The sequence below is a fragment of the Merops nubicus genome, unplaced genomic scaffold, assembly GCF_000691845.1.
Source record: "Merops nubicus isolate BGI_N331 unplaced genomic scaffold, ASM69184v1 scaffold13268, whole genome shotgun sequence".
NCBI classification, from domain to species: domain Eukaryota; kingdom Metazoa; phylum Chordata; class Aves; order Coraciiformes; family Meropidae; genus Merops; species Merops nubicus.
The window spans coordinates 24398-50523 of record NW_008627807.1 but is presented as its reverse complement, the minus strand read 5'-3'; the positions used below and the strand labels follow the sequence as shown (position 1 = coordinate 50523).

The window sequence follows — 26126 nt, the reverse complement described above, 5'->3', positions numbered from 1 at the left end:
TAAGAGTTCCAAATAAAATCATAGGATTTTAGTTTCACGTAGTCATCTGAACTCATATAGCTGAAATTAACGTGGTTTTAGTGGCTATGCTGTGCTGCTTTTATGAAACTGAACAATAAAGTGTAATTTTGGTCATTAAGCATTTTTTTCAGATATATGGGGAATAAAAGTTTAGATTTTAACGCTTTTGCTTTCTTTGTTTCCTAGGTTAAAAAAAATACATGATTGAAGTCATCTTTATGAAACCAAACCTCAGTCAAGTGTAACTTTTGATATATGGTCTCTAAAGCCCCCCACTATGCCAGCAGCTACCGTAGACCATAGCCAAAGAATCTGTGAAGTTTGGGCTTGTAACTTGGATGAAGAGATGAAGAAAATTCGTCAAGTTATACGGAAGTATAACTATGTAGCTATGGTAAGTGAGCACTTGGATGTCAAGCTATCAAATGACCCCAAAAATCATGAAGGCTTCATTTGATATTAGTAAATTAGAGATCTAAACTTGACCAACTATTATCTTTGACAGAATAATAGGTTTTTAATGTTGAATTAATGCTGTACAAATATTAGGATCCTTTTTAAAAGCTATATTTACACATAGTACTCTTCAGCTATGAAACTGTTAGGTGCTTGAAATGTTTTTTGTTAAAAATGAGCACTGTAAATTTTAATTTATCTTTTTTTGCTGAAATTGTACTTCTGTTCTTGCAGGATACAGAATTTCCAGGAGTAGTTGCAAGGCCTATTGGAGAATTCAGAAGCAACGCAGACTATCAGTACCAGTTATTACGCTGCAATGTAGACTTGCTAAAAATAATTCAGCTAGGACTGACATTTATGAATGAGCAAGGAGAATACCCTCCAGGAACTTCAACTTGGCAATTCAATTTTAAATTTAATTTAACGTAAGTGTTAAACGTCTGTGCTGTTGAATGTATGCTTTTGACTTAATGAAAATGTATCCTAGATTGTGGAAGATATAGATTTAAAGAGAGTCACTATATGATTGGAATTCCATAGATACTTTGTGAGGAGAACTTATGTCAGCCAAACGCATGCTTTCTTCCCTCACTTCTGTGCAGTCTGCTTTACTGTTGGGAATTTGGTCAGAAAGGCTAAGCAATTTCAACTCAAGTTTAAAAAGAGGTATTTATGCTTGGTGTAAGAGTTAGCTCTGCATTTTCATATTTAACATTTCATAGTGCTTCTACCTTAACTTAGTTTAACTCTTACTAATGGTTATAGAAGTCGCACGTTCTTTGCTTATTTTTAATTGGAAAACACCAATGTGAAGAAGAAAAGTAGTGACTAAAAAGTATGACAAATATTTTCAGCAAGTTCTAAAGCCATTGTGCTCTGTTCCCTTTAAAATGATATTATTCTTGTTAAAAGATTCACAGCAAGCTCTAGATAGTATTCTAGATAAAATACCGTAAACTTTTTAATATTGCAGCAGCTTTTTTTTTTGTTTTCCGAGCAACTTATTCTGTTAAGATAACTGTAGTTTAACTTTTTTCTGTAGTACTTTGAAAGAGATTACTGATTCTACAACGTAATTCTTGTGGAGGTTTTTTTTCCCTAGATGATTTTGTCCAAAGTGTTGATTAAAAAGGAAGCTAATTTTTCCTATCTGTTGGAGTAGTAACATGACCTTTATTTCACAGTGTGATTTTTATCAGTGATAAGCCTTTAAGTATAAACCTAACTTTTCTAGTGGGATGAGACAGTTCTGTGGAGTTCTAATTATATCTTTAGCAGGCAGTCAAAAAGGTTACTAGAATCTTGAATTTCTTCCTGAAGTAAACATAGTTGATTGGTTTTCATATGGCCTGAGTTGAGTATTGGTGCAGACACTTCTCAAACTTAAATATTTATGTTGAAGATTTGGGGATTTTTTTGGCAATTGTGTCACAAGCTGATCACTGAATAGCTTGGTACGCAGGAGTTAAGACTGCACCATACAAAGAAGGTTCAGAGAACAGACCCTTTTTTCTGCAGATAAAAAGACATGTATTCAAAGTAATTTGGGTTCATAGACAAAAAAACCCTACTGCTGTCTCTCTTGATCTTTCTGCTTTTCTAAGCAAGCACTGCTGTGGCTTGTCACAAATCAGTTAGGTCTGAGGAATGACATGCTTTTCTAAATTTTGTTTGAAGCACCTCTTGAAAGAAAAAGAAGTGCATGTTGGCTATTTAGGTATCTCTAAACTTCCCTGGCCATATAAATGTTGAATGGAAGTTTTCCATTGTCTTAAAAAGAAAGTACTGTTCCTGCTGAATATAGGAGAAAGGAGGAACGATTTAGTAACTTCCAGACTATGGTCTGGAAAGAGGAGCCTGTGTCCTGTTTTACTTACTTTCTGAGCTTCAAAGGTCTATTTGTCAAGCCACTGGAAACAAAAGTAGTTTTCTATCCATTTGTGCTAGATCCTGCATAGATAAGAAAGCTTAGTAAAGCAAGGCACAGGTAGTCAGCTACCTTCTTCCTAGTTCTCTGGGTGGATTTTATACAAAAAGGTAAGCTAGATAATGTGTTGCATGTAGCATGAATATATTTTTACACGAGTGGAGAAATTACTTGGTTTTGTCTGTTTCCAAACTCTTGGGAAATGGCACTGTGCCTAGTGTTCTGCTTCTGGAGCAAAACAGTTGTTGGCTGTTGCTAGAAGGTATTTTTCTTGTGTGTGGTTCCAGCCAGGTCTTGTTAGAGTGTGTTTTTAAAGAGCATAAGTATTTCTCTAAACTAACTACCCACCTGACTAGTGCAGAGCAACAAACTAGAATTAAAACTTCTTTTTCTCATGCTTGTTTTGGATGGGTTCTTTAATCTGTTTCAGAGGTGGACAGGTGTTGGGAGGCTGTTGCCTTAAAGCTGGAGAACTAAAGAGCAGCTGTGTGGGAGGGAGGAAAAAATATACAACATCTTGAGAATGCATCTCTGTTCTGATGAATGATGAGTTACTGTTAGGAATAAGGAGTTATACAGGAGTAAGTCTACAGCTGAATCTAACAGTCAAGTTTCATATACTGGTTATCTTGTCTATTTGTTGTGTTTTGTTTTGGTTGGTTTTGTGTTAAAATGGAAACGCTGAAGAGACTTTCTAGAATAGTGTGTTGTGGACAGTAATATGAATGTCATCTTCCAAGTAGAGACACAGTTGCTTTTTTATTTTTTTCTATTCAACCATTCTGTCTTATCATGATATAGATTAAACTTTAGGAAAAAACTCATCCGTTTTATCACAAAACCTTTAAAACTTTTCAAAAATGTTACTGCTAAAGGGAATGAATACAGGAGTAAAAGGGGAGTAAAAAAATGCTTAGAGGATTTTTTTTTTATTCCAAAATGTTAAATTTAGATCCAAAATACAGCTGTTGAAGTTGATTGTTCAGAAAGAAAATATTAGGCCACCTGAATTTTAAGGATTGACTAGGAGGAGCAAGTACTCAATTTCCAGTTGTAGCAAGAGGGAAGTTTTGATAAGCACGTGGCTAAACATTTACATAAGCTTAAATTGCAAGCAATGTGTGATAAATATTATCCATAGAACTAATAAAGCAGTGGGATCTGGAGTGTGCTGTTCCTTTAGTACATCAGCTGTTACATTTACTTTGTCACAATTCAAGCAATGGATCTTTTTCAGTAAAATACCTGTATTCGTGGATTCGCTTTCCTCTGTAGATTTGCAAAAGGGGAGTTCTAGGTAATTGGAAGATGAGCAGGAACTAGTTTTTTATGAAGGAGGTGGAAATGGTGAAGTGTTAGTGAAGGTAAACAAAAACTATGAAAAATTATTTGTTTTCTAGTTAACATGGAACAAAGTCAAGTTGGTTCTGCTCTATGATAGTGAGGTCTGTGGAATAAATAGCAAAAAGGTAACATTACCAGGTTTATAATCATTAAGGTTTGTTGGTCTTGAAAATTTACTGGTTTTCTCTCTGTGTTTTTAGAGAAGATATGTATGCCCAGGACTCTATCGAACTGCTGACGACATCTGGTATCCAGTTTAAAAAGCATGAAGAAGAAGGCATTGAGACACAGTACTTTGCAGAACTGCTTATGACATCAGGAGTTGTACTGTGTGAAGGAGTCAAGTGGCTTTCCTTTCACAGGTAAATCCTGCGTGCTCAGTACTGGAGTTTTCTCTATTGGTTACTGAATTCTAGAGCTTGGATTTCACATCTTGTGTTAAGTGGTATACATTTGGTGGCGTATACAGCACATACCTTGCTTGGTAAGTTTGCTGTAATGGCTGTGGAACTGTCTGTATCAGCAGAATGATGTGTGCTGGGTGGTACTGGTGTTTTAGTTTGGTGTTCACACTCTAACCGGCAAGCCCATGGAACTCTTGAGCCAGCAGGTGGCACTGTATCGTCTAGTATCACACGGGAGCAAGAATAGTAGCAGTGATAAAAGCAAACTATTCCTAAGCAATTATTTAGCAAATATTGTTTGTCAAATGGATGAGACCACAGAATTATCAGTGAAGAGTTTTTAAAATTCGTTTTAAATTTCCTGGTAATCTGGGCAGCTGAAAACTCCTGAGAGGAGAGCCCTGATAAACCTTAACTCTAGCTGCAGTAACAAATATATTTTACTATTTATTCCATCATAGGCACTCATCTTCCTAGCAGAAATAGAAATGTGAATGCCAAATTTGTGATTCTGTTAAGATACAAAAGTTCTTTGGGTGTTAAGAGGATTTAACACTGTAAAACATATGCAACAGTGTTGTGGTTTAACCCCAGACAGCAACAAAGCGCGGGGCAGCCTCTTGCTCACTCCTCCATCTGCCCTGGTGGACAGAGAGGAGAACTGAAAACAAGTAAAAATTGTGGATTGAGAAAAACAGTTTAATAGTAGTACTTGTAATAGTAGTTATTATAATGAAAAGGAAAATAGCAGATTAAAAAAACAAACAAAAAAACCAAACCAAACAAACAAACAAAAACAAACAAACAAAAAAAAAAAGAAAAAAAAACACAAAAAAAAAAAAAAAAAAAACCAACAAAAACACAACCAAAAGAAAAAGAGGGAAGAATAAAACCCAAGAGAAGACAAGCGATGCCCAGTGCAGTTGCTCACCACCTGCTGACCAATGCCTGGGCAGCAATCGTCACCTCCCAGCCAACTGCCCCCAGCTTATACACTGAGCATGATGTTCTATGGTATGGAATATCCCTTGGGCTAGTTCTAGTCAGCTGTCCTGGCCGTGCTCCCTCCCAGCTTCTCGTGCACCGGCTTTGCTGGCAGAGGATGGGAAACTGGAAAGTGCTTAGCTTAGGATAAGTGCTACTTAGAAACGCCTAAAAAAGTGAGCGTGTTATCAAGATTATTCTCATCCTAAATCCAAAATGCAGCACTGTACCAGATACTGGGCAGAAATTTTATTCTATCCCTGTTGAAACCAGGAGAAATAGTCCTGCTTGTATAGACAACTATATGCCAAAGAGAGTTTTCAATTTTTGCAAGCAACAGTGGTTTTAAAGATTTATTGCTGTGTAACGCCCTCAAGTTGACATCGTAAATGTTGGCTGCTAAGCAAGTCATCAAAGGTAGACCAAATGTCTTAGCTGAGACTAGCAGTTTCCTTACATTGGTGGGTGATAATGTGTAGATGACAATCGGGGGGGGAAAAAAAACAAAGAAACAATCTTCATCCTCTATTAAATTGTGAAGGGGACTTTTGGAGCAGAAGAAAGTTACATGGAATTAAAGACGTGTTTATGTTGTTAACCAACTGAAAAGTAAGGATTATGTCGGCAAGGAATATAAAACAGTAGTGTAGAAAGGTGTGTATAACAGCCTGTTGCAGAATTCATAATTTTGACTTGCTTTGTAGAAAGCGGATGTTAGACTGACTTTACAAAAAGAGGAGCGGGATGATAACATGGACAAAAGACAGTTAACAAAAAACCCCCAGGCTTCTCTTTGACTATGCTGTGCGTGTCACCTAATCCACCTACACCTTTCACTTGCAGCAATCCCAGTTCACAGTATGACTCCAAAATAATCTTACTCTTGCTATGTTGCTGTTAGGGTAGAACCCTGGGGGAAAATACTGGAACAAGAATGCCATTAATTGTCAAATTTACAAATGTGAAATTAGTAACTTTTTTCAGCTTCTTAAACTCACTGTTATGGGCTCTTACGTGTGTGTTTGGGATTGACACTTGAGTACAGTAAAAGGTCTTGGGTGGTTCAGGGGAAGGGGAGGGAAGGATGTTACACAGGTAACTGGTACCTCAGCAGACACTGCCATGTAGAAACAGCTATAGCTACCAAATAGTGGTTTTCCAGTATCACCTATTAAATTTAGGGGCTCTGTGGTGGATTAACCCCAGCTGAGCAAGTGATGCCCCCCAAACCACTCTATCACCCTCCCCCTTTCCTCTCCTTCCTCCACAGAGCAAAAGGGGAAAGGAAAATAAGATAGAGACACAAGTCTTGTGGGTAAAAACAAGGGCAGTTTAATTAGTGAGCAAAAGCCAAGCAATGACGTGCACGGAATTGAAGAGAAAAACCCAAAGATTAATTCTCTCCTTCCCATCAACAGGTGATGTCTGGACTTTCCTGGGAAGTAGGGCTCCAAAATGCATAGCGGTTGCTTCGGAGGACCAAGGAGTAGATCTCCCCCTCCTCCTTGGTACTAGCTTTATAGCTGAGCTGATGTTATATGGTATGGAATATCCCATTGGTCAGTTCAGGGCAGAGAGTCTGGTTATGTTCCCCCCAAGCTCCTGTCCCCCCGTCCCACTGGGTGCGGAATGTTAGAAAGAGCCTTGGTGCTTGGTGGTAGTCACAACATGGGTGTTGTTGACACCCTTCTAACTCCCAAAACAGAAGTACTGCACCATGAGGGCTGCAATGGGAAAAGCAGCTCAGCCAGACCCGATACAGGCTCAGTGTAAGCTAAGAATAGCTGAGCCATTTCTACAATTGAGATTCTTTTTTTAAAGCAAACCTCTATTGCTAGTTGTATTCCTAACTCATGTGCAGTCAAAGCCTAGTGCAAACCATGTGCAATAATGCCATTTTTACTAGTGCAGCTTATGAAGGGTTTTTGGAATGGCTTTATTAAAGTCCAGTTTCATCTGTGCTGAAATGAGTTTCTTTTGTATTTGTCAAGCACTGATTATCCACAACTCTACTTGAGGTCAGAAAGTGTTTAAAGGCTTCTTGTGCTTGAGAGAGCACATTGATATATTGAGCACAAAATCCTGGAGTAGTGGGTTAGTTCTGAGGAAGCTAAGAACATACAAAGCTATAAATAAATGAGCATGGGTCACATAAAACATGCCACAAGGAATGGTAAACAGATGTTCATATCACAGGTTGATTGTGGGTATGTTCTATCAATGGAATCTTAAACAGCAGAATGGCTCAATTTAGAAATTTGTTTCATGTAGGCTCTCTGTGCAGTAGTTCTTTGCTGGAAGAGCTGTGCTTGATGGTTGCTGACTGTGCGCTTGCTTCTGTTTCCTTAAAATGCTTTCATTACTAACCCTCAAAATTTACGAGTCTCTTAGGAAGTGGGCAGAGGGGAATTACTCCTTTCTCAGACCGTGAGGTTGTGTTTTGGTTTTGTTTCATTTCCCAGACTTTGGTTTCCTTGTACTCTTCTGTAGTTTATTTGTAAGTTCTTAGCTTCTGAAATAGTTTTCTTTGTGTGCTAAAAAGCATTTGATGTAGCTGCCTTGGCATCCTGACCAGTTGGCAGATAGATCTGTGTGGACTGTTCTGCCAAACATGAGTGAAGAAATATTTGCACTGTCACAGATTCTAGTATACTGCAACTTCATAAGTGACTCCATCAAATCTTTTGTGTGTGTTAAAATGTATTTGAGTTGATGAGAGAGGAGGGGGAAACCCTGAGTTTCTGGTTCTTGTCATAGTCTAGAGACCTGCAAGTGCTTGGCAGTCTTGAGTTACAAAGCAGAATGGCTCAGGTGCTGGTTTTGTGGATGTTCAGCTGAAGCTTTGAGTGTCCACCTGTGTGCAACCTCCTCAAATCTACATTTGGAGGCTCTGTGCAAACATGCTTCTTAACCCAGATTTTTCTGGGAATCTGCAAAGTTCCAAGCTATTGTATTTCAATAATAACTTGTGTTTTAATCTGTTGGCTTGTTTCTATTAGCCAGTTATAAAATGAAGTAAAGCTTTCTCAGCTGTCAGATTTTATTTCAGAGAGTGCTGGTGCTTGAGTAGAATACATTGTTAATTGGTTATCTGAATTCTTTCTGGATGGTAAGCAAAAGAAACACAGGCATGTTTGTTCTTTTCCATGGTCTTGTAGCCTACAGCTGTACATGTTCAGTGGAGGGAAAAAAAAAAAAAGGGGGTAGTAAGAACACTTAGGTTGCTGTATGGCTCCAGGGATTGTGGCTAGCTGCACTAAGTAAATTTAGGTGGTTATATTAGAAATGGTGAAAGCTTTTTAAGGAAGGCAGGAAGGTGATGTGCTTCAATGTATAAGCCAACCAGTAATTGACTGTTAGACGATTAGAAGAAAACTTCTTGAATGAGCAGGTGATAACATAATTGCTCACTGTGGACTTTCGTACCCTTCTGTTAGCATTCAGAAGTGGCCACTCAAATTTTTGGACTAGATGTCAACTCCAATTCAAGACTAAGATAGAATTCTTATACCTGTGTAAGCTTGGATGACTGAAGTACATTACCCCCAAAAAATGTTAAAAAGATCATGTAAATGTCTTGATACTGCATTGTGATTAGTAGTGTGGTTTGTGATGCTCATTGTGAGCACAGTGGGATGAAGTGAAAGCACCTGCAACTGAAAGAATGGGAGACAGTCTTGGTTAAGCTGACCAAAACTAACCCAATATTCAGGAAAAGGTATCTGACTGAATGGAAGGGAAATCATGTCTGTTCAGATATCCTGTTTCCTTTCTGCTGAGGACCTCAGAATGAATCTGCTACAACCTCCAAGGGAAAAAGAAATAAAATTCTTCACTGAAATTGTGGTTTTATGATAGTGTGCTCCCTCTCAACAAAAAGTAAATGAATCTGGAATTCTCTTTTCTTACAGTACTCCCTTTTTCATGGAAATTGAAAGCATTTGAGAGCATCTATTTTCTAGTAATTAAGTCACGTACGTAATTTATTTTTTTGTTGAAGAGAGGAGTCGAAACTTTTTTTTTAAAGAACAGAACAAATACTGTTTTCTTTGTTTTAGAAGTTTTAATGTCTGTTATGTTTGAGCCACAAGATGACTCATGTCATGAGTACAGTGAGCTAAGCTCTCTGATCTTTAGAGGAGTAAGTCATCTTAATCTTGAGCAGTCTTTTTTGCTAGTGTAGCTTTTTTTCTTTTTCTATAGAGGTCTCTATGGTGATAGAGGCTTCCACAATGCACGCCCCTCTTCCCCCAGGTGAACTAATAAAATTTAGCTTCCAAACTACTGTTTTGCCAAGTGTAGTACAAGTTCTTACTTTATAAGGCTTGGCAGTAGTCCTTCTTTATCTTGGGCTCCTTTGCTCCATGGCCGGTGGCTGTTGCTGTTGGAGATTGGAGTGCTGCCAGCACAGCTTCAGAAAGCACCAGATGCAATGCAGGGTTCATTAAACATGAAATTCCTGTTCGGAGCACTGGAAACCCCCATGGGAGGGCTGCTATAGGCTGTACCTTTTGTATATCTTGTATTAATAGACTTTTAGCAAGCAATCCATTCTTTCCCAGTATGTTAAAGATTTTCTAATAAGTAGGTAAGGTAAAGATGATGTGGAGAACCCCACCATTGTATACAAAAGGTACCCACTTCAGAAGTCACCAGTCTTTCGGGCTGCTAAATATCTGCAGGATTAATACTACAGTTCTCTTAACTGATTTGTTTTGCTCATCTTGCAGTTCAAGATCTTAGTCAATTTTTACCAAGCTGCAAAAATTCTTGGTTTTGAGTGTGATGCTCATGTAACCAAGAATGAACATGAAGTCTTAAACCGGGAATTTGGAGTCTGTGGTGGCCACCTCTTCACTTGAATTGTCACTCAGCTATACACTAAGGTTGCTGAGGCAGCGAAACTGATAGAGCCTTCAGCAGAGACAGCCTGCTGTGTGTTTGCATCTTCTTCGTTAGCACAGGCACTTTTAAAATTGCATGTCAGTAAAATCTAGGAACTAGTTTGGTTCAGTGCAAACCTAATGATGAGGAGAATGTATCAGTCCTCCATCTAGTTCAGAGAATGTGTGCATGAGCAATCTTGCAAGTACAAGGGCTCAGAACGAATTAGATCATGAGTAATGTGGCTTTGTAATCTCTGCCTGCCTAGGGGAAAGGATAACTAGTCATCATTGCCTTTTGTGGTGAGGTTCAGTCCTAATACCTGAACATCTGTGTTTCTTATGCTTCAAACCCTGTTTCCTCTCATAACCCTTTATAAAAGTACATAGTACCCTTTTACACACCTCATTCCTGTGCCCTCTTGCTTCAGTCAAGCTGTTGAGAAAGAAGCCTTGCCAAAGTCTTCACTCTGTTATGCACACACTATAATACCCCAGTTTCCTCTACTAAACCTGTACTGCTTCGTTATCTTGCTGTGTCTTGCTGACTTACATGTACACAGAACAGTTTTTTCCAACTGAACTCTGTCCTTGCCTCCAGAAAGAGTAGTCTAGGAGCTACTTAATTTTTCAGTTAGACTATGCACTGTTTTAATTGGGAAAGTTGAAAGGCAATCTGCTGTTCTTCCTTGTTGAGGGTGAAGCTTGCCTCTAGGCATAAACATGTTTGCTCTGGAAATTCACAGATCTTTTGGATTTCAAGAACTGTGGAAGTCTCTCTGTCTCAGTTGGTAGTGAGGAACTTCAGTCTGTGTGGAAGGAACCAGCTAGGAGTCTTTCTGTGGCAATTCCTGGTTTTCAAGTGAAGCCCCAGCAGCACTACCTTGTCTCAGGATTTAGGGAAACTCCTGTGAGCAGATCTTTTTGCTTCTTCACTTGGCCTCATTCAGACTAAATTAAAATGTTTTCTCTAGAATCTGCAGTGATACCATTGCACTTAGTCTTTTCTAAGAGTCGGTCTTAATTGCATTAAAATTAAGCAAAATGTCCTGCTAATGAGTAATAAAGTCTTGATGTTGGAAGTGAGAAGGATGCTTCTAATTCATTTTGCATATATTGTTTTTCTTACTGATTTGCAGTGGATATGACTTTGGCTATCTAATCAAAATCCTGACAAACTCTAACTTACCTGAAGAAGAGCTGGACTTCTTTGAGATACTGCGATTGTTTTTCCCCGTCATCTATGATGTAAAATATCTCATGAAGAGCTGCAAAAACCTAAAGGTAAGTCATCTGTTAACTGCTCAGAATAAATTTTGGGTTTGCAGAAAGAGCACTTTTTCTGCTTAAAAATACTAATTATCTGGGTTTGTTTTGATAATGCCCATTAAGCATTGCTGTCTCAAGCTTTATATATTTTAATATTAAAGGCTATTGATAGAAGCAGGCAGGAACATACCATACATCAATTTTTATAACTGCTTATGGGTTAAAAATAGCATGTAGATGCTGTATTTACAGTACCCAGTCTTTGTGGGCAGATGATAAACCCGTGTTTGGAATTAATCCTTCACTTCCTGAGCCACAGGAATTGATGGATTTCATATGCTCTTATTTCCCCACTGTGCATCCCACTAAAGGACTGCAGTCATCCTGGCAAAGGTGATTGCAATGATGATGGTGCTGTGGAGGTGTCTTGGAAAGAATGTTTCAGATGGCCCCATAAGGGATGATAAACAACAGCATATGTTCAGTGGCAACATGTGGCTTCTAGGAAAAAAATGCAGTACGAGAAACTAATCTCTCATGTCAGGCCAGTGGGGCTACTAAATGGCTTGCTCGATTAGGTATAAAATTTGGATACTTCATTGAACTAGAGAATGAATGGAAACAGCAAGTGCAAGAAAGATGTTACAGGGATCGTTAACAGCTTTACTTGATAAAGAACAATAAGAGCCTGGACTGCTGCTGGAAGGAGATGCATCGCTCATCTGAGGCAATTAGTGACTTGCTGCATTGATGGAAAGTAACTTGATTTGTTAGGCTTTCCTAAGGACAACTTGCAGGAAAAGGAGGACAGTGGCAGTAGTACAGCCAAATTCCAGCTAAGGGATAGCTTGCCACTTTGTCGTGCTGAGCTAGTGCTCTGTGCGGAATTTATAGTCCTCTGTTTCTTTCTGAGATAAACTAATAGTGTGTCACTTTTAAGCAGTTGCCTACTTATGTGGGAGGTAAATTGTGTGAATCCTTCTGTTATTCAAATTAATGTTGTAAATGAAGACCTCCCTGTTAGTAAGAAGAGTTACACCTACTGGTGCTTACCTGGAGTTGTTGCTGGTACAGGCAGCTGTGCAAATGGCTGAGAATTAGAGAACATCTTAGAAACACTTTCTTCCACAGAGGCCAGGAGACAAAATTAAATTTTCATAAATTTCAGGACTCTTAAAAGAGGGGCAGGAGAGAACCCCAAACAAAAATGCTGTCACTTTCTAACTCCGGTTGAAGAAAAGTATCTGGTACTGTAGTGGTGGCAAGACTGTTAACAAGAACAGGAAGTATAATCCAACTTTAGTGATGTGGAACATCATTCTGTCACCTTTCATACATCACCATTCCAGAGGTGATGTTCCCAGTCAGTTTGGGGAGGAGGAGATTTTGTTTCCTGTCATTTAATTAAGGTGTAGTTGTATGTAACCTGCATTGTTTAGAGAGACAGTTGTTTTTTTGGAAGACAAGAAAACCCCTCTCGGATCTTACTTCAGCAAACCTTAAGAACAGGGGTAATTTAAAATTATCTTTTTTTTTTTTTTTCAAATATGAATATGTAGATCAGCTTTCCTGCAGTAAATCTTGATCCTTGCATCTAACCTGATGCAGACTGGTAATGGTGGGCAGGTGAAGGGTTGTGGACTGCCCTACCCCTCCAGATTTTACCAGTGATGAAGTGGTGTACTGGTACTGTCCTGAGAGCAGCTGTCTGCAACACACTGCTGAACATCCAGTCTTGTGACTTGAAAATACATGCGCTGTCTCCTCACGTGTGTCACTTTTGATCCCTATTAGATTGCAATGAATTGAACTGCTGTACAGTTGTTCTTTATTGACTTGTCCAAGTTACTTTCCATACAAAAGTCACTGACTTGCTTGAGGTCCTCCCATTCTGTGCCCCTAGAGAACCCAAAAAATAATTTTGGCATTAAGAGGAGTTAGCTTCAGGTTCGGGATGCTGTTAGATGCTCTTTTTGTGGAATTAAGTTGTCAGTGACACACTGTAAATTCACAAACTTAAATGGACATGAGTGGACTTTACTGGCATGCAGACTGGGAGTTAACTTGAGATATTAATGTAGTAAGGGTTAAACTCTTGCTTGTTGCCTAAAAATCTTCCTAGGTAGACAGTAACAAACCTTTTGATAGTACTGGCAACTGAGATGTAGATTTGTAGACATTGTTGGAAACTGGCTTTTAATATGGGGGTTTGTGTAGAACAATGAACTCTGAAATGAGAGTTTGAACTGCATTTGCTGTTGTCTATGGTCATGTGGTCATGTAAATAATTGTGGCCTTTTTCTTGAAAGACTGGTGCTTTGAAAACTTGGAAGAATTTGTCTTCCTTCCAGAGTAAAATTTTCTTGCTTGCAGTGCAGAAGGCTTGTCTGAAAGAGCATCTCAATAGCCTATTAATATTCAGAGACAGCGAAATTTTATTCTGTAATTGTTGCAGTTACAGACCAAGAAGTTTCACACGTGTGGTGTGTGATATATTTATAGATAAATACCATTAAACGCACTGTTTTCAAAGCATTCTTCTGTAGGCTGCTGTTGCTGTAAATTTTGAATTGTCTACATTCCAGAGCTTGCAGCTATTATGTAAATATTACTGATTTTTATTCTTGAGTGTTTTTTCTGCAAAGTTATTTGAAGCTAGAGTAGATAGTCTTACAGCTAGCAGAACCTGAGGATGAGGCATTGCTAGTTCACTGCTTGAGAAGGAAGTACAGGGTTTAGGAGCAGAAAATGATGCCTTGAAAGGATGTGTGCCTAAGTGCTGTTGTGAACTCTAGCAGCTCATTACTGGAGTTAGAAAGCAGAGAAGGTGCTTGTATCTGAAATGCACTTTCTTCCCTTGCCCACCAACCCTCAGTGTGTTTTGGAGAGTACAAGTTAAGTAACTGAGCATATTTGCAGTGTTCCAGTGTTATATCTGAGCACATGAAGAAAACAAGGTAGCTCCAGTGCTTAACTCTGTAGTGCATAGACTTGCTCTTACTTTACACTTCTGTAAACTCTGTTCCTGCTGCTCAAGCTAGAATAAAACTCACTGTACCAGTAGTGGGTTTTCATGTTGGTTTGTTGGTGTTACTTGGGAATGCTGTTACTGAAGCTTCCATCTTTTTAAAGCAAAACCAGGACCCAAACCCTGTTCTCATGAGATTCACAGGAGGCTTCATAATGTTTGATCTGATTTTTTTTCAGGTCAGACTTTATTTTTGTAGCTCTGAGTTTTAAGGTTGACTATTGCACTTCTGCCTGTGTTTCTCTTCCAGTATGTACAAGTTAAAAGCACCATGTGAACTCAGATACTAGGCAGGATTTCTTTAAAAGCATGGCCTCTCTGTAGCATTTTTGCCTTGTAAAGCTTATTGCAATACTAAGAATGTGTCTTTGTGGTTTTGATCTTTCTAGACCTTAACTGATGTGCATGTGCTTTAGTCTATTTCAGGTAGGTTTGTGGCTTAATGACTAAAAAAAAAAAAAAAATTGATGTACAAAACTAGATGCTCAAAGTGTAGCTTATAAAAGGCTGCAGTTAGTGTAACATGTTTGTCCTTCTGATGATCTGTTACCTTCATGAACCCAAACCAATTTCTGGATTTGCTTCCACACATAATGGTTATTACTCTTTTGGGGAGCACTATAAAGAGGCTTATTTAGTCTCTGCAGTTAAAGGGGTAGTTTTTCACATAAGCTTATTTGAAAGAAAATTTGCGTGAAAACTGGAGACGCTTTAGCTTTAAGTGCAGAGAGATTTGCAGCTCTGCAGTTATGTTTAAAGCTTCCCATTTTGTCCTTTTAAACCATGTATTGACACTCAAACTAGATGATTACTGTTCTAAATAGTTCCCTTTTTGTATGTGAGATGTTTATATACTTTTTTAAGAAGTAGGTTTCATTACACGTGTCACTTAAATATACACATCTCACAGAAAAGCTGGCTATACCATTGGTATTTAGTATCTTAGGAAACCTTACTTGCAAGGTGATGGACTTTTTTAAAATTCTTTTTATAAATTTTTTTCCCCCCTCTTATCTTTTTGTGGGAGCTAATGAAACAAACTTTGAAGAGGGGTAGAATGTCTTGTAGAGATGGAGTGGGCACTTTCTTCCTTTTTTGACATCACCACCTGGCTTCTAAATGACTTCTGTCTAACATTTTCCTGGACTCCCTGTAGTGGTCTAGGTACTGTAGGATACCCAGGTTTTGTGAAGGGAAATGGGAAAAAACCTTGTTTGTTGAAAAGTGAGTGGAAAGAAAAAGGTCTGTTTCAAAGGAAGCCTAGAGACTGAGGTACATGGGTACCTCATTTGTAAGCACTGAAATTCTTGTGTTTGTAGAACAAAATTTTTTAACCTTTTAACTTTCATTCAAATAGGAGTACAAGAAAACTGGTTTTGTTCTTGATTGCCAGTCCTTTCAACATATTGAAGGAATTGGTTTAAGTAATGACATCTGGTTACTGGAGAAGCTGGAACAAAATAGTAGGAGTTTTATTGGTCACAGAATACTGCTTTATTTAATTGATACTGACACAAAATTCTAATGCTGTTATTGATACTGATGGTTTAATTTTCTGGGTCTGTATTAAAGGTCTTTCCCAACTGAAACAATTCTATGATTCTGTGACTCTGTGTTTATATAGTATAATGACAGTTTCAGATATTGTGCAAATTTTAAAATATACCTGAGGTTGTATGATGTGTGTAATGGGTTTTTCCCAAATGTAGCTGCTCAGTTTCCCGATTGAACTTTTTTCAGCAGTTAACAAAATTCTGTTCTTTTTCAGGGTGGGTTGCAGGAAGTGGCTGAGCAGTTGGAGCTGGAAAGGATAGGACCACAGCATCAGGCAGGATCTGATTCGTTACTCACAGGAATGGCCTTTTTCAAAATGAGAGAGGTAAGTAGACATACTGGCTTTATGACAGTAACATGCTGTGAGAGTCAGGTGGAATTGCTGATTCTGGTAAGTCTGCCATATTTTAAGGAGGTCTGTGAAGGGCTTCATGGGTCACTCCTTTTTGAGAAAATTAAGATCACCTGTATTTTCCCCAGAGTAAGTGTGAACCTGCCATACTGATTCCCTGCTTAGTTGCTGAGAGTGAGTAGTGCTTTTCCTTTACAGCCTGTACCTGGCTTTTGGATTTTTTTTGACCGTTTTTTCTTTTCCTGTTTTGTAAGGTACCTTTTTTAGATGACTGCTGCAGTGAGTTACGAGCTGCTGGAGCTCATAACTCACCTTTCTGCATAATGCACACCTTTTTAGGTGACCATACTCAGGTTAATTTTTTTTTGGAGCTTCTGCTAAGTGTAGTGACCATCTGGCATGCCCTCCTGCTTGTGACAGGCCTAGGGTGGGGAAGGAGTTAACTAGCCACTTCCAGGCTGCTGTGGAGAATGTCCATGCATTTGTTCCTTACTATTGAGTAAAGAACAGATTAACTCGGGTTCCAGTAGGTTATATGTTGGTCAATTAATTCAAGGTTTGCAGTGAGGGAAATCTGGTCTCACAAGCTTTGCCTTTCCTTGCTACTTGTCTGTGTACAAGAAGATGATAGTGGGATAGTTTGCATTAGTGGAACAAACCAATGTTGAATGGTTCTCCTCTGGTAAGCAGCTGCACTGCACAAATGCCAGTGGATCTGAACATGGCGTTCTGCCAGCAGCTCAGTGTCAGTTATCATGCCAAACTGGATGGCAACAGCAAACCTCATCTTTTAATAAAGTTTAGTATTGCGTGCTGATGTGTCTACCTTCTGTAGCACAGCCTTCTTTGTAAAGGAGCAAATGACCACGAGTTTCTGACAAAAACTGATGAGACAGCAGGTGAGAAATAAATGGTGTGATTTAAGCTGGTTTGCTCATCCTGATGCTCTGCTCTGCTTCTGCTGGAGCCATTGCCGTTGTCAGGCAGGTCATGGGCTACAGACGCAGTGGAGAGAATTGTCTCTGGTACCACCCACCCAGTGTGGCTCACTGCCAGCTGGCTGATGGTGTTAATCTTTCATTCTTCAATTTGGAACAAAATGCAAAGCAAATAAAGGGAAAGGGGATATATAAACTAATCATGTCAGAGATAGTGCCTTTCAGGTTAGTTTTCCAGAGGAAAAGGTTTAAACTAATGATCATTTCTTTTAATGACATGCAATTTGTATTACCTGGCAAATTAGCTTCTTGAATTTGTTTACCAGAAGCTGTTAATGGGACAAGTAGAAATTTGTGGTTTTTTTTTTTTTTAGTGCAGAACACTTGCTTAATTAAACCAAGAAAAGTGGATTGATGACCTTTTTTCAGTACTTTCAGAGATTTTGTGAATACAGCATTCTAAATAAGGACACAGCAGAGAGAATTCTATTTAGTGTGGATTTGTAAAGGCTTTTCAGTAGAGTTCACTGTTCAACAATGTATGTCTGAGTGAAAAAAAATAATTTTACATTGCTGTTGCAGTTAGGGTCTGGCGTTCGGAAGATATCGCGCTGTACGGAAAGTTAGGGCATACCCCTCTCTAGTGGCTGGTAATAACATTTAACCTGGAATGAAAGCAGATGGAAGTGACGCTGTAATCCAGAACTATATAAGGCTGTGCTAACTTGAATAAAACGCCATTTGCCATTCATCACATTGATGTGTATGTGCATGTGGTCCGAGCTGCCTGGGATTGGCTCTCGCACCATTTCCTGAACCAGGTCGCTGCGTTGTTGGTACGCAACACATTGCTTTTAGAGGTAAAATATTTTGTTACTAGTTGCTGTGAAGGAGTTCCAGCTTGCTTGATGGATTTTGGAGTGTCAGCCAAAGAACTTAATGAACTTTTTCTTCTTGTCAGAAATGTTTAAATACTGATACTATGTCAATAGAGCTGGGGTGTTTTTTTGGGTTTTCCTACCTGCTTATTTCTTTAAGAGCTTCTGGGGGCTTTGAAACTTTGAATTGAGTTCTCCAATTCCTGCAGTACAGAACTTTCCATCCAGTCTATGCTGCTAAGAGCAAAGGTTGAAATGAGAAGTTTATTACAGCCTGTGTGATGTACAGTTGTCTGCATTCAGGCTGTGTATTGATTCACCCTGCTCCTGCATGATCCTGGCTGTCTTAGGGTTCTGGTGTTGATGATAACTCAGTGTCAGCCACAGGGATGCCAGGGTTATCAAGAAGTTTTTAGTGTAAAATTTTTGTTTCTTTATTTTTGCAGCATAATTTGTGTTTTTTCGTGAAGACCTGAGTCTGAAAAGTAGCATATCAGACTATCATGGGGTTTCCCATGCCTTCCACTGAAATGTTCTGTTTGCAGTTAAGACTTGTAAGGTGTAAATGCAGTCTTAGTACAAAATTAATTTTATTGTTCCATGTTAAATGAAGCCCCCCTCTCTGAGGAGCTAGCTGGAAATGCATCTTTTTGCATTTCTCTAAACCCCATGGTGGGTTTTGTGCTCAAACATTGTCCCTACCCCCAAACCTTTATAATATAAATCAGGACACAGCTCTGTTTCAAGGCAGAGCATGACGAAAACCCGTGCGCTGAGTAGGTAGAGTACGTGCCTGTTGTGAGAAGCTCCACAGGAATCAGTTGCAGGAATATCTTTGTTGCCCTTGCACAGAAAAGTGAGTGATAACTGATAATACAAAATTGTCAAAATATTGCATTTGACCATTTCATCAGGAAAGGTGAAGAGAAGACTGTATTCCTTGACAGGCTTACTTTAAAGAACCATGTTGTATAGCACGTTTTGGTAAAGTGTTGAGATTGTGTGTTGTGTTAGTTATCAAATCCCAAGATGCAAAAGGTTATATATCTTACACTAAAAAGAAAGTAAAATTTTAAAGCTTTTCTATGGTTATATATAACCTGAGCCTTCAGCAATACTTTGTCTTTTAACTCTTTTAGATGTTCTTTGAAGATCACATTGACGATGCCAAATATTGTGGCCACTTATACGGCCTTGGTTCGGGATCATCTTACGTACAGAATGGCACAGGAAATGCGTATGAAGAGGAAGCCAACAAACAGTCATGACATGAAGTGAAAGGCCATCTTTTTGACCTCCACATGCTTGTATATAGGTTTTATCTCTGGTTGAACCTCTTGGACAATAAGGCTTTTTTCCCTCCCCTTTCTCAGCACACTTTCTTTTCTGCCTTTCTATGTATTAAACTTGACTGTTCCTATCACAGATTTTGATCTTGATATTGATATGTAAAATTTTCTGGGTTACATTTTGGCCTGATAACTAGCCCATTTGTAAAGCAGCATGTATAGGATCAGTGTGGCAGAGAGAAGGGGAAAGTTAAATTATAATGAATATTCTGGTAAACTTACCTATACTGATCTTCTGGTTTTTTGTCTCTTTCCCCTCTCTTCTCCAAATTAGCTGGCATTGATTGTAACTAACCTCCCCATTCATGTCTGTTCCTTCCAGTATGCAGGCGTTTTAGCTATTCAAGATTGTGGACCATCAAATTTGCACTTTAGAGAGTGACTCTGACTCCGATCCTCTGTTTTATTTCAAGTTTTGTGTTTTTCTTTTGCCCTCAGCTAGAAAACAATCATCTGCCAAATTCAGCAGCTCCAAGCTGTATTTCCTTGGTATCTTAACCCGCAGAATGTGACTTACTCACTGCATAGCCTCTTTGTTCAAACAAAACAAACTACTGAAATGACAGTAACTGCTGTTATTTTACTAGCATTCGGTCATCTTCAAACACATCCTGTACGTGTCAACTGCTGGTTGGCCTGCTGCTTTAAACCGCTCTGTGAGGGGGGAGAGAAGCTTGAAAAAACAGCTTTACACCCTTCAGGAAAAGAACAGCTGTGACTAAAGCATTTTTCCGTGAAGCTGAGAGTTGAAGGTATTGGAATAGTAGGAGTTTTGTAATGGCACACTCCCTTTGATTAACTTCCTAGCTTTTATTCTAATAATGTACACCTCAGATATTTTTTATGAAGTCATATTTATTATGTACTTGATTTGATGAGTTTTGAAAGTCAGTTTAGTTGAAGATAAAACCCAAAGATCTGAAAAAATACTATTTAATTGAATTATTGCATTAAAAGGACAATTAAATCATGCTTTTTTGTAGTTCCTACAAAGACAGATGTTAGATATTTGTTGTAAAACAACAAAATATAAATAACTTATAGCTAATAAAGATACCTGAGGAGTGTAATGCTAGTTTATTTTTGAGTAAATCTTAGCAATATATTTTAGATATATTGTTTCAAAGGACCTTGAAGTACGTTCCTAACTCTGCGTAGCATGCGTACAGAGCAGTCGTGCAGGAAGGGTTTTTGGTGTTGAATAGCTAAATACGAGCCTGAAACGATGGGACGTGGGGCACTGCGTGTGCCTGGGGCTGCGTGTTCCGCACAGGCAGCGGCGGTGGGAAAATCAACAACCTGTTCACCAAATTACTCTGTTGTACCTTGTACTTAAAATCCAAAAATCAAACGCCTTTTTCCATTGGGTTACGATGCTGTAACTGGGTGGTCCTTTTTAAACAACAAATAATTTGCATAACAGAGGGTATTTGTTTTTAAAGCTTTTGTAAATAAAGGCCTAAGAAATGTTTTCTTACATAACAACAGCCTGGTGGTTTTGTTGCAAAATTTGTTCTGGAATGGTACATTTAGTCAGTTCAATTCTGTGTTCCTTTAGGTGTGGTAGTTTTCTTCAGGTTCTGGGGAGGCCTTGTTGTGTCCTTCCATTACTTAAAAGGGGCTTATAAGAGAGGTTGTGACTAGCTTTTTAGCAGGACATGTAGTGATAGGACAAGGAGTAATGGTTTTAACTGGTTTAAAATGGTTTTAAAGAGGAGACATCTAGACTAGATACAAGGAAGAAGCTGTTTACAGTGCGGCTGGTGAAACACTGGCACAGGTTGCTCAGAGAGGTGGTAGATGCCCTGTCCCTGGAAACATTCAGAGCTGGGTTGGATGGGGCTCTGAGGAACCTGACCTAGTTGGGGATGGCCCTGCTCACCGGGCAGGCATTGGGCTATGTGACCTTTAAAGGTCCCTTCCACCCCAAATCATTCTGTGACTCTATAAAATGATCTAACTCACTACTCACTGCTCCCTGACTTAATTCTGCTTTCAGAGCAGACTGAGTTTGTGTTTCCAATCACTTAGTTCCTGCTGACCTGGGTTGCAAGAGCGCCAGTTACAATTTACTGCTGAGGCATCCAAATCCCATTAGTAATTTATTTTAATAATGTTACACATTAGGTGATGGTGACTTTTTACCTTTGATTGTGTTTGGCTTTAAGTAGGGACTACCGAACAGGAAAACAGGATGGCTTCTTGCTGTGGCATCAGTCTGTCTTTCACACTTGAACAGTAGGCTTCTTGGAAAATTTGCATACACATGGAATGAAGAACCCTTCAAGCTTGATGCATTTGCTTTAAAGTTTAATAGCTTTGCCTAAAGCCTGCTGATAGAGCTCTCTATGGTTAACTTCTGAAAGGAGTGACTCTTCGAAGAACTTTTTGGGTTTTTGTTTTGAAGTTACATTTTAGTTGTGGATCATAGGAAGTTTTAGAGGCTTCCAAACATGTGCCTGCAGTAGAAGTTTTTGTTCAGGTTGGGATGCGCTTTTGAAGCGACTGCTGAGTGTGCCATGTGCTGCGTTGTGCTGTGCTTTGCTTCCTGTCATGCACCTGTCAGACCTTGGATGCCTTTTGGAAGATGCTAAACCCAAAGATTTGGTACAAGAGGTGTGCACCTGATGTCCCAGGTGCTGATGAGTATGCAGTCTGCAGGACCAGGCTGAGTTTGCCTAAGCCCTAGCCTAAAATCCTCGTGGGGCATTTAATTTTAAGCAATTCTACTCTTCAGTTTTCTTCCTATAAGAAAACCTTTTCCCAAAAGCCAGCAATTGTCATAAAACTAAGAGGCTTTGATCAGAGCAAGAGTTCTCACATGGAATAATGTGATCTGTCTGCTGAGAGTTGCCTACAGCTGGGGAGACATCTGTGCATCTTTCAGTTTCTGTGGCAAAATTAGGTTTAGTTTCCATTAAGGAGTGATTTAAATGGTGAGTTGTGGAGACTACGAAAAAAAGTAATTTCTTATGTGTAGAACTGTTACTTGTAAACTGCCGAGCCTGGAATCAGTCTTTCCAAAGTGGACAGCTTTAATTGCTTCTGCAAAAATAAATGTGCAGGCACAGTTCCAGCTGTCTAGACGTGCACCTTTGTGTTTGGAGACAAGAATTCTCTTTCCAGGCCTCTGCTCTTCCCAGTCCATTTAAAATACATTGTTGTTTGCATAGGCTTGTCGGAAGAAATGCAGTATCAGAAATTGTTATTTGATCTTTCTGCTTTTTTTTAAAAATTGATTTGTATTTTTGACTTCTGGCATCAGATGAGTGTTCCAGGAACATCACGTTCTCTCACTTTTCTTTTTTTCCAAAGCTTTTAATCCCTTTGCTCATTGAAACTGGGCAAGGAAGATCTTTTGAGATAGAGGAAAACAGTTCTAGAACATATTCAGAGTATTTGAGGCTTTTTCTCCATATGAATCTGGGGATGACTTGTAGCCTCTGACATCCAAGCACTTTCTCTAATGATACCTCTACTGGTTACTCCAAGCTCAAGAATGGTTCATTCCCTCTTGCAGGAAATCAAACAAAAGCAGCAGGAAGCCTGCATCGATGAACGAGGAGCTTCTGACTAAGCTCAAACACAGGAGGGAAGCGTACGAAAAGTGGAAGCAGGGACAGGTGACGTTGTCTGAAGTGTCTCTGTTCTCCCTCCAGCTGAAGTTGCTCTTGTGCAGTAATCTCTTCTCACGTGTAACTGTATTACCACAGAGGTGCTACCACCATTACTGGTGGGCTCAGCCATGGCCAGCGGTGGGTTTGTCTCAGAGCTGTCTGGCATGGGCTCTACGGGACAAAGGGGAAGCTTTCAGCAGCTTCTCACAGAAGCCACCTCTGTAGCCCCCTGCCACCAAACCCTTGCCATGCAAACCCAGTACAACCATTTACATAGCCAGCTGACCCGCTCAGCTGATACAGCTGTTTACAGGAAGGCCACCTCTGGTTCCCCTGGTGTTAGGATCAGTTCAGCTTCTTTGGTGACAGCTGTGGTCACTTCCTACATTCTTTTCCTGAGCTTCATGGGGACACCATACTTACCTGTCTTCTCTGAGCCTTCTTAAATTTGAAGGGGCTCATTGGCCAGTTGCAGAACACAAGTGTGGCTTTATAAGGCCAGATGTTGTTGGTTTTATTTATTTTAAATGTGCTATGTATTAAAGAATATGCCATTCAAAGGAAAAACCCACAAACTTAAGACCCTGCATCTTCATTTAGGCTTCCCAATGGCATATCTGTTTGTTTTGCTGATGTGATTTTTGGTTGGTTTTTTTTCCCCCATTTTCTCAAGTGTCATTTTTACTTGAGAACGTGACTTTCTGGGTCCTCTGTTTTAAACTCCCAGTTGGTTTCTCAACCTTGAATTAACTAAACTCTCACTAGTTGAATGCACTGAAAGGAAGAAATGGCTTCTCTAGTGAATCAGCTTTTAGAACTTTAATATTAACATGATGATAATGGTTTTAGCATGGTGTGAGTTCATTGCATTTTATTAACTTCAAATTATTTCAAGAAGTGAATTTTTTAAAAAATAGACTTCTCGAGATTCTTATTTGATAACACGAAATCTGTGATAGAAAAGAAAGCCCAAAGCCCCCAGTAGAACTGCTGGTGTATTTTGGCTACCACAAATTCTAGAATCTGAACAAAATCTCACAAATAACAAAACCTGGTTTTTACATAGAGTAAAACATAGGTTGTCTTGTGCTGTCCTAGTTATACCACAAAGTTCTTTTTGTGTTGTATCTGGACTGTAGTGTACCTGCATTGGCTTACAGGAGATTGTTCTGCTGCTCTCTCCCTTCTTCCCTGACTAGGTGTGGTGGAGGAACGAGGGGGATTCTCCTGCGCTATTTTAGCAGTCTTGGGTGGGGAGTGAAATGTGCTCGTTGATGCCAACTGTGCAGATCCAGTTTCTGCTGAGGCTTGTCTTGTCATCTTTCTGCCAGCACAGATGAGAGATTTTTTTCTGCCTCTGCTGAAGTGGGAGGATTGTCTTGCTGGTATGATCATGAGACACTTGTCTCCATTAACTGTGCTGGGTGAGATGGAGGGCGGAGAGGGGAAGCTGTCCTGTCTCTGTTCATCAGGTAGAAGCTGGCAACCTTTTGAGCTGCATTACAGAGAACATCCTTCATCTTTTACAGGGTAGGAAATCAGAGCTATGGTTGCAGTTGGCAGGATCTTTTATTTACCTTTGCGAAGCTCGACCGTTATATGATCAAACTCCCTTTTCCTTGGTTCTTGTCCCCCCGCAGGCTGCAGGGTGTATCTGTGGGATCCACAGCAGTGCTTTATGTGAAGGTCAGTTGCCAGGGTGCTCACGTCATCACTAAGCTGCTTGTTTTCTCTGCTCTGTCTTTTTGAACCGCTGGCCAGTTTCGTGTGTGATACGATACAGAAAATAACTGGAAATAATTTCCTGTTGTTCAGGCTGTAACACAGTTCGTATATGTTGTGTATTCTGTCTTTATAACCAGGCCTCCTCTGTAGGTGAGCTGAGAATTAAGTCTCTTCTCAGGAGGGGAAAAAAAGGAAAATTACTTCATCAAATTATGACTGTCAGGAAGTGTTGGGTCTGTTCCAGTTATGCCAATCAGCTAAACTGAGCATGCAGGAGGTGGGAAAGGGGACATGGCTCATAGCACACTCTTCCAACTGCTGCAAACTGTTGGGCCCATCTGCTTGAGAATGTCGCAGTGATCTGGGATGAAGCCTGTAATTGTTGCTCCAAATACTGGAAACTACACAGCCATGTTTCAGGATGACAGAGTTCCTGTATTTCAGTTATGGGTGCTCATGAGCACCATGGGGTCCTTCATGAGAAATAAAGGAATTGCCTATCTAGAATAAATCTGGGGAGGAAGAGGAACAGAGGATGCAGGTATTGATTGCACATTTCAAATGAGGGACTTCAAGATTTCAGCCTTTCCTTTCTAGGGAAGGGGAAGAGAGAGAGAATGATCATCAAAAGTTTAAAAAAAGGAACAACTGAAAAACTGCAAAGAGAAAGTAGGCAAGGTTATGTCAGATGCCACTTGCTTAAAATTTCTCCCCAGAAGGCTGCTGCTTTTTCTGTCTTACCAGGTCGCTGAGGAACATGCGATAGCTACAAGTGAAGTGGCAACGAAGACACCACCACCCATACAGAATAGCAGCATGTTCTTTTTTAAAATCTGGATTTGGATGACAATATTTCTATAAGGTTAAATACAGTATTTATGGAAGAGTTTTAAATTAAAAAATGGGAAAAGCTCGGAGCATATACTGCAGGTTGTTTGATCTGAACAGATGAAAGCTGCTTTCATCTCTGCGTAACTGTTCCTGCATTTTTAGAGGCCCTCGAGTAAGTCTCATTCCTTTCTGCAGCAGAATTGGGTCCAACACTCTCCTAGACAGACTGTTAGCAAAGTGCAGGGTGGAAAGTCGGGCACATCAGAATGTGGCATGGGAAGGACTGGAGAGCCCTCATGAAGCAATGCTACTGTGGGTGACAACCGTGGTAAGTCACATGCTTCCCTTCCTTCCAACCTCTCAGTTCCATAAAGTAAGGTGGGTTTTACAACTCCCTTTTTTGAGACAATTGCACCTTTCTGACCTTCAGCAGTCTCCATGGCAGTGCAGCAGTGTCTGCTCTGCCAGCCTGAAGACTGGGAGTGTTTCACCCATGCTAGAGCAGAGCTGAAGCTCTGCCGTTCAGGCGCGCGGTCAGTACCCGCAGGTAGTGTGTCAGTGAC

At 39.7% G+C, this 26126-nt stretch overlaps 1 protein-coding gene across 1 annotated transcript; it reads left to right on the top strand.

Annotated features, from left to right (window-relative positions):
- The first annotated feature begins 205 nt into the window (after positions 1–205).
- Positions 206–20872, top strand: CNOT7 (CCR4-NOT transcription complex, subunit 7). Its single transcript, XM_008946463.1, has 6 exons — positions 206–415; positions 712–905; positions 3952–4113; positions 11162–11306; positions 16088–16198; positions 19181–20872. The coding sequence occupies exons 1-6, from the start codon at positions 299–301 to the stop codon at positions 19307–19309; spliced, it is 858 nt and encodes a 285-aa protein (XP_008944711.1). The 5' UTR covers positions 206–298; the 3' UTR covers positions 19310–20872.
- Positions 20873–26126: the final 5254 nt, after the last annotated feature.

Coding starts and splice junctions, on each gene's coding strand:
- CNOT7 (XM_008946463.1), top strand. CDS start 299: ATGCCAGCAGCTACCGTAGACCATAGCCAAAGAATCTGTGAAGTTTGG. Junction 906..3,951: donor AATTTTAAATTTAATTTAAC/GTAAGTGTTAAA, acceptor CTGTGTTTTTAG/AGAAGATATGTATGCCCAGG. Junction 4,114..11,161: donor AAGTGGCTTTCCTTTCACAG/GTAAATCCTGCG, acceptor ACTGATTTGCAG/TGGATATGACTTTGGCTATC.